General features: G+C 43.8%; 1 protein-coding gene across 1 annotated transcript in view; it reads left to right on the forward strand.

Moving 5' to 3' along the window:
- LOC126188387 (hemicentin-2-like) overlaps positions 1-13,292 on the forward strand; it is a 724,732-nt gene that overhangs the window by 529,328 nt on the left and 182,112 nt on the right. Inside the window, exon 5 of the mRNA XM_049929987.1 lies at positions 11,826-12,032. Coding sequence (XP_049785944.1) covers positions 11,826-12,032 — 207 coding nt within the window. The remainder of the gene's footprint in view (positions 1-11,825; positions 12,033-13,292) is intronic.

Here is a 13,292-nt window from a genome sequence, read left to right on the forward strand (position 1 = left end):
ATTGTCGCATGGTGCAGGGAATGGCAATTGAATCTCAATGTAGACAAGTGTAATGTGCTGTGAATACATAGAAAGATAGATCCCTTACCATTTAGCTACAATATAGCAGGTCAGCAACTGGAAGCAGTTAATTCCATAAATTATCTGGGAGTACGCATTAGGAGTGATTTAAAATGGAATGATCATATAAAGTTGATAATCGGTAAAGCAGATGCCAGACTGAGATTCAATCTATTTAGCCATTCCATTAATACATCATCACATAATCTACTAAAACACTTAACTGTTTAATGAATCAACCATTTAAACATTGCAAATTTACCATTTACTATTTGCTGCCTGCCACTTGCTGTGTAAGCATTTATCGTTTCACTGTAAAAACATAAGAATTGATTTTTGAATGCGTTTCAGGAGGTATATGTGTGGACTGGCATGGCTGAGCAGAGAAGGAGGGAGGAAGAAGGTAAGGATAGTGAGAGGGTGAGGTTGAGATGGACAGACACAGTTGTGGAGGAGATAGAAAGATGAAGGTAGGACGAGGATATGGACGGAGAGAGAGTGGTGTGGAGGAAATGCACAGAGAGGAGAGCAGGAAATGGGGGAAAGGAGGTTGACACACAGAGAGAAGAAGAAATGGACGGAGAGGGAGGAGACACACATCACCAGAGAGCCTGGGAGGAGGAAATGGACAGAAAGGTGTTTGAGGAGGAGATGGAGAGAGGTGACACTAAGAGAGAGAGGGAGAGAGAAGATGAGAAGATGGACAGATTTGGCGGACGAGAGATGAGGTTATAGGAGATGTCAGAGAGTAGGTGGATGGGAAATGGCAGGAAGAGTTGATGGACAGAAAGAGGGGGGCGGAGTAGATGGACGAGGAGATAAGAGAGGAGGTGGAAAGCATATTTTGAGCGGTGATGGACAGAGGGAGGGGGGAGCAGGAAATTGGCAGAAACAGTAGATAGGAGGAGACAGATGCTATATATGTGGCACATGGCTGAGAACGCGAAGCTGCAGATATAAAGATACTACTTAATAATTAATGATGTTTGCTCTTTTATTATCAAGTATTTATAAAGTGATTTTTTATCGATCTGTTGGATGCAAATTTTGCAGTTTATTTTAAACAAACATCCGAGTGAGCTAGAGAATTGCAATTACACAGATCTGTTTAACAATGCAAAATCTGTTCTGTACCAACCATCGTAGATTCTGAAAACATCGGTCGTGTGAAACCCTACTCGCTCTGTTCGTCCACGATATAGGAGCCCAGGTAGATGCTGTGTTCTTTGACACCCAGAAGGCATCTGATACAGTTCCTCATTGCCGACTAACGAACATAATATGAGCATGTGGAATATCAGACCAACTGCCTGATTGGGTTCAGGAGTTTCTAGCAAACGCAACATAGCATTTCATTCTACAGATGTAAAAGTAACTTGGGGCTTGCCCCAGGGGAGTGCTATAGTACCATTACTTTTCACAATATACACAAATGACCTACTAGATAACGTCAGAAGTTCCACGAGGCTTAACGTACTGCGAATACGTAGACAAAAAATATCCTTTAATGAAGTTAGATTCTTTCGTGTTGTTAGGCCGCGTCATATTTCTAGAAATGATCGACGTTTTGACACCTCTGCTCGGTTCGTCTTCAGGACCTTGTAGTGTCTACTGTTGATTGAGCACTTTCAGAGACCAGTGTAGCCTTCTCAGGAGAAGTGTGCTTATTGGTTAAAAGAAATTTAGTGACACTGGTCTCTGAGAATGTTCAATCTACCGTGAAAACCCTATGATCGTGAAGAAGATCGAAACTTCGATCGTTTGAAGAAATGTGACGTGGCCTAACAACCGAGCAGATTTTAACTTCAATAACATCGGCCACGAAATTCTGCAAACTTACATAGATCCCTTACTCTATGATTGCACAATGGCAGAAAAATCACTTCCATAAAATATCTAGGAGCATGTATACAGAGCGAACTGAAGTGGAACGCCCACATAAAATAAATAAGAAATACAGAATATCCAAAGAAGAGTAGCCTCTTCCTGGTTCCAAAGCGTACGTTCCTAAAAGAGTCGACAAATACATTGCTTCCTCCTACGTACATCTCGCAAAAGAGCTCACATGGAGGCTTACCAAAGACCCTGCACATCGTGTGTACCGCGAGGTATTCGTGACTGGAACAGGGAGGAGAAGAAGTGACACTAGTATGCAAAGAATCCTCCACCATACACTGCAGTGTGTGGCATGCAGAGTGTAGATGTAGCTGGAGAGTTAACTCGCTTTCTTGTCTATCTGAAAGAGGTGGTGCTGAAGGTGAAACGCGTCAGCCCATAGCTGAAATGCGTCTGCCCATAGCTGCAATTGCACATTTCATATTTATTTCTTCTAATTTAATGTGTCAGCAACTGTGTCTTTTCTCATACCGATTAACAGATATCTGATGCTGCTATAAATGGTATTATCACTGATTGCCAGTATTGAACCGCCAACACCCGTCTCAATTTTCACTATCTGTGTAATTATTGCCTATCCTCTGTTTCTGTTATTACATACTTGCCTGGACCATAACGAGCAGCGGAGGGGATGAGGAGAAGGTCAGTGACCCTTAACGCCCCTCTGGCATAGTAGAGAGTGAAGTTCACCGTTTACTCTGACTAGCACCTTCTGAAAAAAGAGAGAGAGGGACCAGCTCCTAAAGGGTGATCTCTATTGTTCTCGCAGGAAACTGTGTTGATCTGCTCTCTTACAAGTCTCTCCTTACCCTTATGAGTGCGGAACTGCGTCAGCCAAAGGCAACTCCATGTGGAGTGAGATCAGCCTTTATGTAGAAGAGAGGGAAAGTAATTCACTGCCTGATCTTTAAAAAAATAAAAAATGAAAGGGAGAGAGTGGAATCTAGACTGTCAGTTTCGCAGAAACTTATATGTGGAAAGAGAGTCCACTTTCTGGAGTCTTATTGAAAAATATATAACGGAGTCTTCCGATTAGTGGAGTTTGTAGGCAGCAGAGGGGAGATAGCAAGTTGTAGATCAGTTAAATTCAGTCTTCGCTTCAGGTTTTTCTACTTTTCAATGCAGACTTCGGACTGGAATGCTAAACTCGCTTTGAGGAACTTGAAATTCTGGCATGGATATGTGGTGGAAGATGACTGATTTTCCGGAGAGATGTTGCAGCTTGCAGTTGCTGACGTGTAGTTTTAAGCAGCTGACCACACAAGTCGCAGCGTTGGACTCTCCAGCATAAGAATAATGGTGAGAATCTGCACCACAGCGACATCGGAATACGAGTTGTTAGCTGTTAATAGGCACACGGTTTTGTCTTCAATAGGTTTCGTGTCTTCTTTTACATTTGGACAGACAGCCGAAGACTCATCAATGACTGATCAATTTGTGTACCTACATGTGGATTTGATATGCATTTCTGGTACGACTCAGCAGTCCCTGTAGGTACATCCACGGTCTGCTTATGAATGACTTAAGAGGTGATGATAATTTCATTTCCACTTAATATTCGCAGACTTCATCAAGAGCAAGTCTGTCGCTAGTTTAGAATTGTTATATATTTACAAATGGCAGTTTACCCTTCTCGCTGCTTAATTTCCTGGTTCTTTTTTTTCTTGTGCCATTGTCCTGCATCGGCCCAGGGTCTGCGTAGTCATTTACAGATTTCCTATCGTTAATTTAAAGGGTAGCAGGGCGCCTTTATTGTCACTATTCAACTCCTCCCCCCTCCCAAAACCGCAAACCCCAGCCTGTCTGCATGGGGTTTATTGTTTTGACACTGAGGAAAAGTTTTCTAAACGTTTGCGAATCGTGTGAGTGTGAGACAGGTCTTGGATACTAGCCTGGCATTCACTCAGTGGGATGTGGGAAACTACAAAAAGGCTGTTTGGCATGTCGACTCCCGACATTATCCGTCTGGCGGCTGGAGCGGCTCGCCATCCACAATTGGTACTGGGCAGCCGTGTCATTTCTTGTTTCCATTGATGCATTTTCTAACAGAGAATATCGCAGTAAATTGGAGTCAATTTGGCCTGGTGTTTCATTTCAGTAGTTGGGCTTTCCCCTTTATAGTTATTGAGCTTTCAATAGTTTTCATAAGGACTCACATCCAGGACTCATTTAATAGGGGCACCCTCTTTATAGTCATTATTCCATCGTGCCACAGAGTCATACTCCTGCTCCCTGATTTTTTTTTATATGGTTATCAAAACTTTTCTATTAGATGCGCAAATCGATAATGCCAATATTACTGTCGCAAATATCTTCAGATAAAAACAAAGACAAAGCATCTGGTAATTCTTAGGACAAACACGAGATCTATTATAAACACTTTGCAGAACAGACTGGTAAAACTAGCATGCCCTCACGATTCGTTTGTGAGAAATTAATAACTTTTTTGTTACCCTAGAAAATAGTACTGTAATGAAAATAATATGCCAAACAACTCAGCTTTTGGGAAGCCCAGTAACATGCTCTTCTCAGTTCAAATTCACATCAGTATTTATACCTTGAAACTTCGAGCATTCTGACCTATTCAGTGACTCATGATCACATGCTACTTTATTATGTGCATTATTTTGTCTGTTGTTCATAACGAAATGCACAGTGTTCTTAGAAATCAAGCGGTAAACCATTTTCTCCAACACTGTTAACAGGTTGTCTAATCAGATTGAATACAAAACTGTAAAGAGATCCTACTCTTCTCGAAGGATGGAAAGCACAAGGTCTTTGACAGATATATTGAACGACAGAGGTCAAACGGACCAGAGGTTTATCCTTTGGTGCTCTTCTGTTACTTCTTTAATCTTTCGTTCCACAATTATGGAGCATAGCATTTTACGTTCTGTTCTGTTGAATCTGATTTATAACAAGTAAATTTTTCAACAGTTACGTTGACAGCAAAATCTCCACACTCTTTCGCGTACTGAGTGATCAGTAGCCGTTTGTTGCTACAGTGCATCTAAAAGGTGGTACGTCAGCTCTATCCCTTGTTATACACTCCTGGAAATGGAAAAAAGAACACATTGACACCGGTGTGTCAGACCCACCATACTTGCTCCGGACACTGCGAGAGGGCTGTACAAGCAATGATCACACGCACGGCACAGCGGACACACCAGGAACCGCGGTGTTGGCCATCGAATGGCGCTAGCTGCGCAGCATTTGTGCACCGCCGCCGTCAGTGTCAGCCAGTTTGCCGTGGCATACGGAGCTCCATCGCAGTCTTTAACACTGGTAGCATGCCGCGACAGCGTGGACGTGAACCGTATGTGCAGTTGACGGACTTTGAGCGAGGGCGTATAGTGGGCATGCGGGAGGCCGGGTGGACGCACCGCCGAATTGCTCAACACGTGGTGCGTGAGGTCTCCACAGTACATCGATGTTGTCGCCAGTGGTCGGCGGAAGGTGCACGTGGCCGTCGACCTGGGACCGGACCGCAGCGACGCACGGATGCACGCCTAGACCGCAGTGCCGTAGGGGACCGCACCGCCACTTCCCAGCAAATTAGGGACACTGTTGCTCCTCGGGTATCGGCGAGGACCATTCGCAACCGTCTCCATGAAGCTGGGCTACGGTCCCGCACACCGTTAGGCCGTCTTCCGCTCACGCCCCAACATCGTGCAGCCCGCCTCCAGTGGTGTCGCGACAGGCGTGAATGGAGGGACGAATGGAGACGTGACGTCTTCAGCGATGAGAGTCGCTTTTGCCTTGATGCCAATGATGGTCGTATGCGTGTTTGGCGCCTTGCAGGTGAGCGCCACAATCAGGACTGCATATGACCGAGGCACACAGGGCCAATACCCGGCATCATAGTGTGGGGAGCGATCTCCTACACTGGCCGTACACCACTGGTGATCGTCGAGGGGACACTGAATAGTGCACGGTACATCCAAACCGTCATCGAACCCATCGTTCTACCATTCCTAGACCGGCAAGGGAACTTGCTGTTCCAACAGGACAATGCACGTCCGCATGTATCCCGTGCCACCCAACGTGCTCTAGAAGGTGTAAGTCAACTACCCTGGCCAGCAAGATCTCCGGATCTGTCCCCCATTGAGCATGTTTGGGACTGGATGAAGCGTCGTCTCACGCGGTCTGCACGTCCAGCACGAACGCTGGTCCAACTGAGGCGCCAGGTGGAAATGGCATGGCAAGCCGTTCCACAGGACTACATCCAGCATCTCTACGATCGTCTCCATGGGAGAATAGCAGCCTGCATTGCTGCGAAAGGTGGATATACACTGTACTAGTGCCGACATTGTGCATGCTCTGTTGCCTGTGTCTATGTGCCTGTGGTTCTGTCAGTGTGATCATGTGATGTATCTGACCCCAGGAATGTGTCAATAAAGTTTCCCCTTCCTGGGACAATGAATTCACGGTGTTCTTATTTCAATTTCCAGGAGTGTATCACCGTATGTACCACTTCAATAACTACATTCATCAACTGTCTTCTGGTAACACAATTCTTTCAGAACCATAATCGGTGCTGAAATAATTATTTTACCTTGATGAGCAGTTTCGTATCATTCATACGTATAAAAAATTTGCCTTGCGTTAGAATGGGAAACTCCATAGCGGACCGATTGCCATTTACTGTGCTCAGCATACATGTTGCCGATGCATATATGTTATGAGAAGTTCAGAAGCTACGCCACTATTAGATTTCTATCGGCAATCAGTGCTTTACAGAAGTACTGAATAGTCAATCAAAGCCTATCGAAGTTCATTCAAAGTCCCCTACGCTGGCGGGGAAATCCAGGACTTCTTCTTGCAGCTCTCATGACAGGAAAATCAAAACTCACTTCAGGTGTCATAGAAGACTGCGTAAATGTCAAGTATACTTAAGCACATGTGATCTGATGTAAGGTGGATGAAAATTTCGTGTTTTCATAAGAAATGAGGACTTTAAAAATTAATAAGAATCTACAAAAGATGAAGTCATATTTTACAATTTTTACTTTACAGATGCTACTAACATTATATTTTTACTAGACGCGCTTACCAAAATATGTATTTTACAAGTCTAGCCCGCTTCACTCCACTACTTGATGTAAAGTGGATCACCTGTGTATTTTCATATTTAAACAACATTATCCCGTCCACGATGAAATATGGATCATTACAAGAATTTTTAGAAGAAACAATGATGTACAGGTCCAACGTTAATAAAACCGACAAACTGTGGGTGCAGTTTCCTGACTGGAAATAAAGGAAAAATATCCTATGAATATGTGTGCGGAAATGCGTCGTTGCCATTGTAGATGGCGCTGACGAATAACAGTTCCTGTCACACGTGCTATGAGTTCCTTGTGTGTTATTAGCTGTGTGATAGATGCAGCATACCGAAAGGAGAAGGGTCCGGTATTTGTGTCAGAAACAAGCCGAGATGGTGTTTGTGTACGGCCAAGCAGGTGGAAACGGTAGAGAGGCAGCTCGGCTATATCCAAACAAGAAACGTCACAGACACCAACCACATCACTCAACATTTCAAGCCCTTTTCGGACGTTTGTGGCATTAAGGCTCCTTTCTGACAGACAATAGTGCTGGCAGGCGACGGACTGCGTACATACCAGAGTTGAGGGACCGGGTTGTACAGGATATTGTGACAAACCATGATGAAAATTCCAAGCAAGTGGCCTACCATCATAGCGTAATCAAAAATAAGATTATTTGTATCCTGCATAACAATCGCAACTGTCCTTATCACCTGCTCAGTCTGGACCCGCGCGACTGCTACGGTCGCAGGTTCGAATCCTGCCTCGGGCATGGATGTCTGTGATGTCCTTAGGTTAGTTAGTTTTAAGTAGTTCTAAGTTCTAGGGGACTGATGACCCCAGATGTTAAGTCCCATAGTGCTCAGAGCCATTTGAACGTATCAACTGCAGTCCGATGGAAGCCACTTTGAAAATGGTTCAAATAGCTCTGAGCACTATGGGACTTAACATCTGTGGTCATCAGTCCCCTAGAACTTAGAACTACTTAAACCTAACTAACCTAAGGACATCACACACATCCATGCCCGAGGCAGGATTCGAACCTGCGACCGTAGCGGTTCCAGACTGAAGCGCCTAGAACCGCACGGCCACACCGGCCGGCGACACTTTGAACATCTGTCTTGACATTAATGCGATACGGCTCTCTAATGTGTTCCAGGACGTATTATTGTCGTTACACGCACACCGTCCATTTTGGGACACATATCAATAGCACCTTTCTTCCTCTATTTACAGCCCGGAAACAGTCCCTGCAGTTTGTTTAATTAATCCTCACCCTATATATTTGAATAAAAAAATTTTTCATTAAAATTACAACTGAAAATACAGTTTGATGACCAATACTTTAAAGAAGTTGAACACAAAATCAACAACATAAAAATGTTATAACATCACTTATGGCAATTCTATCTAACCCACATTTTTACACTAATTTCAGAGACATCATATTGACCCCTCCTCAAATCTTGCTTTTTTACCTTACAGGTAATGGTTGTAAGCAGATATATCATGACGAAAAATTGACCTGTCCTTAGTTTGTTAATTTTGTTAGCAAAAAGATACTGTTTAGCGTTGTAATGATACCTGTATCATTACAGCCTGGAGCGTAGCGTATCTCAGTAGCTTCGTTCAATGCACTTGCCTGTGGAGCAGCCAGGTGCCTATTTATCGGCTTCCAGGGAGAATAATAATTTGATATGCTGCCATAACCTACTCATTAAGGAGAATAATATTCCGTGAAACGTTTAACACAACAAGACAATTATTAAAGCTAGAAACTACGTATATGTCTTGAAACTGCCAACTCATGGCGCGCTAATAACCCAGAATATACTGTTACACTGTTTGAGAGTGAGGGCGATTAGCAACCTCCAACAAACTTTACACATAATTCCATAACTTTTCGAGACTTTTCTCGCTGACAGTAAAAAAGCGAGTGAAAGTAAAAAAAAAGTTTTCGATTACCATATTTTTTGATGTTCACGTAATACAACCTCTGCATCACGCATGACGTTTTGATTTTTGATTTATTACTTTTATACCACTATTTCTATTCGCAAAATAAGGAGATATTGCGTCATAAACGGTGAGATGCGCGAGAGACCAGATTTTCTTAAAACGAGCTGTTGTATATAGGGCACAACGATTATTTAGGTAATCGGGTTGTGTCGGTGACTAGTAGACAGAGAATAGGGATTTAGCTACCCATTTATATTATGGTATGGCAAACCATACAGAAAACTGGAAACGGTGGACCACTGGGAGCTGGGAGTTTTAAGGTGTCAGATCACAAAGAACGTAACATGCCACTCAGAAAGGATACATTTATTGTATTTCATAAGCTGTGGAAGCTGTTGTGATGAGTCTTTCATTAAACGTGAAATTTGACAAGCTCTGATTTATAACAATCCACAAAAATCAGCAAAAAGATTTTACTGTTCCAAAATAGCTTAATACAGATTTCAGATTTCAAATCGTCAGACTGTGTAGAGCTTTACCTCTCTCAGGTGGTGGTTCTGTCTCAAAACAAATTCAAGTACTATTAAAACAGGCAGAAGAACATTTCGGTTAGCAAATGTTAAAGAATGTATAGTACAACCGTTACGTAGCTGAAAGGAGCGTTATGACTAGTCTCTTAAACAAGCAGCAGTTCCTTCATCAAAGAGCTAATGATTAGGTACAAGTATCCGAAAAATGAATAGGGTGGAATGCAAATCTCAGGCAAGAGAAATTGTAGTAGCGTGCGCTGTCTGATCTTAAGTTGTGATAATAGTTTTATACAAGAATGCATAGATAAAATTTAAATAAGAACGCCCACATGGCTCGAAATGGTACAGCAAATACTTGAATGGGATTTACATTAATTATGAGTACAATATTACTGCCACGTTGGCAGGACATATAATATTCAAAAATGACGAAGATGGATCAAAACCCGTTAGACAGGAACTAGACAACGGAAAATAAATACAGTACAAAGATATTTATTGTTATCATAAAATGTAATCATCCTTCGAGCAACATGAGAAATAGTAGACCTGCTTCTGTCTGTAAAACATCAAATAACAAGAAGCTCACTGAAGATATTCATACATTCATGAAAGCCATGGATTTGGGTATCTGTGTCCTCAAGTTCAGTCTCGTGTCTATTATGAATAGAGCGACCTATATTCTAAGAAATAGGCTAGGGTTTTCAGCAGGTTCAAAAAAATGGTTCAAATTGCTCTGAGCACTATGGGAGTCAACTGCTGTGGTCATAAGTCCCCTAGAACTTAGAACTACTAAAACCGAACTAACCTAAGGACATCACACACATCCATGCCCGAGGCAGGATTTGAACCTGCGACCGTAGCGGTCGTACGGTTCCAGACTGTAGCGCCTTTAACCGCTCGGCCCCTCCGGCCGGCTTTTCAGCAGGTGCGATTGACCTAAACTCTAGAGAATTTTCATTCCAAATAAATGTTATGTACGAGGGCGTACTGAAAGCAGTGCCTCTGAATTTTTTGTGTGAAAAGTTTTTTAAATGAAACAAACTTTATTAACATTCTCCATCTTTATTCTTCGTGTCTACATATTTAATTTCTCAGCACTGTCATCCTGGCGACGAACATATTTCTTCAAACGACAGACCAGTTTGTTGATGTCGACACTTGAGATTGCTTGAATTTGTTGATGGAGCCACTGTCTCATTTCTGCTGGCACCTCTTCAATAATATCAAAATGAAGACCTCGAAGGTGTTCTTTAAATTTTCGAAACAGATAAAAATCGAATGGTGGCAAATCTGCACCGTATGAAGAGTGATGGACGACAGCAAACCGAAAACGTCGGGTTGTTGCAGATGTCTCAGCACTAGAGTGTGGTCTGCTATTCTAATAAGAAAGTAAAGGGTAGTCCACGTGTGCACAAACTCTTCACGTACGTGGTTTTGGTTTTCTGAGGGTCTGTCATTTTACTTGCTACAATTCGAAGCTCTCTGACGGCAGACGATTGCAAGTCCATTGTAATTATCCGGGCTGTTATGCCGTGGCCGGTTGATGAATTCTGTGTCAATTCCCAACGTTTCGTCCCCGTCTGCGGAGGACATCTTCAAGGGGGTCTGTAGCTCGATGGAAGGTCCAACACACCCACCGGCTCGCTACTAACTACCGCTAAATTCTGTGTCCGCACGCTCCCTCGCCGAGGCGTGACGTCACGTGTTTTGAAAACGTCAGTGCAATTGGCCGCTGTCCGCTGCCGTCGATCGCCGTTGCCATCACCCAGTGGTGGACGGGTGGTGCACATCTTCTTCAACACCGGCATCCATATACCGTTAAATGTCACGCCCTCCTCCTTTCGACTGAAATTATTAGGGTGTTGGGCGATTTCGATTGCCTCCCTGTAGAGCCTTTCGTAATATCCGCTTGTGGCCGCTAGTACTTGCGTCTCCTCGAAACGAATATGGTGGTTACCTGGTTGGAAAGCATGCTCCGCAACAGCTGATCGTTCCGTTTCTCCTCTTCTACAATTGCCGTTGTGCTCTTCCAAACGTCTGTTCTCCGCAGACGGGGACAAACGTTGGGAATTGACACAGAATTCATCAAACGACCACGGCATAACAGCCCGGATAATTATAACGGACATGAAATTTCCGGCCGTAAAAAATCTACATTTTAGTATCAGACAATTGCATGTGGCGTCAGCAAAGAGAAGTCGAGGGAGCAATATGCATGACATGTAATATCTCAGTCGACAACGAGAACGCAATAAAAAGCCGGAGGCATTACTTTTCAGCGCGCTTTTGTAGATCTTAATGTAACTTTTTGTTGTGCCCATTGTATGTGCAGGGTCGCCACCGCCCACGGTGCAGTGGTTCCGCGAGGACGAGCCTCTGGGCACGTTGGGGGTGGTGCTGCCGGACGGGTCCGCTGTGCGTGCTGACGTCACTCTGGAGGGCCTCCAGCGGGCGGACCTCAACACGAGGCTCACCTGCCAAGCGGCCAACACGGAGCTCACCGCGCCCATCGAGGACTCCGTGCTCGTCGACATGAACCGTAAGAATCGATTTGTTCGGAGTCCTCTTAACCATGGGATCTTTTATAGGGGAGGAAATCGTATTTTTTTTCTCTTGTTGTTGCAACGCCGTCAATTCTCATTGGTCTGGTATATAGGTGGCTGCCGAAATTGGTTGTTGCAAATTATCAGTGAAGCCTGCACAGTTGCAACAATAGTATGTAGACGTTAAAGTAACCTCTGGCGTGCCACAGGGGGGTGTTATGGGACCATTGCTTTTCACAATATATATAAATGACCTAGTAGATAGTGTCGGAAGTTCCATGCGGCTTTTCACGGATGATGCTGTAGTATACAGAGAAGTTGCAGCATTAGAAAATCGTAGCGAAATGCAGGAAGATCTGCAGCGGATAGGCACTTGGTGCAGCTAGTGGCAACTGACCCTTAACATAGACAAATGTAATGTATTGGGAATACATAGAAAGAAAGATCCTTTATTGTATGATTATATGATGGAACAAACACTGGTAGCAGTTAATTCTGTAAAATATCTGGGAGTATGCGTGCGGAACGATTTGAAGTGGAATGATCATATAAAATTAATTGTTGCTAAGGCGGGTACCAGGTTCAGATTCAATGGGAGAGTCCTTAGAAAATGAAGTCCATCAACAAAGGAGGTGGCTTACAAAACACTCGTTCGACCTATACTTGAGTATTGCTCATCAGTGTGGGATCCGTACCAGATCGGGTTGACGGAGGAGATAGAGAAGATCCAAAGAAGAGCGGCGCGTTTCGTCACAGGCTTATTTGGTAACCGTGATAGCGTTACGGAGATGTTTAACAAACTCAAGTGGCAGACTCTGCAAGAGAGGCGCTCTGCATCGCGGTGTAGCTTGCTCGCCAGGTTTCGAGAGGGTGCGTTTCTGGATGAGGTATCGAATATATTGCTTCCCCCTACTTATACCTCCTGAGGAGATCACGAATGTAAAATTAGAGAGATTAGAACGCGTACAGAGGCTTTCAGACAGTCGTTCTTCCCGCGAACCATACGCGACTGGAACAGGAAAGGGAGGTAATGACAGTGGCACGTAAAGTGCCATCCGCCACACACCGTTGGGTGGCTTGCGGAGTATAAATGTAGATGTAGATGTAGATGTAGGCAGTGACTAGAGTTGGCGGCGTCTATAACTCTCCTACAAGGGACACCAATGACAATTTAAAATTTGTACAGCCATCAGCTGTTAGTTTATTTAGTTAAGGACACCCACAACGAAATACCCAGGAAACGTGTAGTAATCGGT

This window comes from Schistocerca cancellata, chromosome 5 (assembly GCF_023864275.1).
Source record: "Schistocerca cancellata isolate TAMUIC-IGC-003103 chromosome 5, iqSchCanc2.1, whole genome shotgun sequence".
Taxonomy (NCBI): Eukaryota; Metazoa; Arthropoda; class Insecta; order Orthoptera; family Acrididae; genus Schistocerca; species Schistocerca cancellata.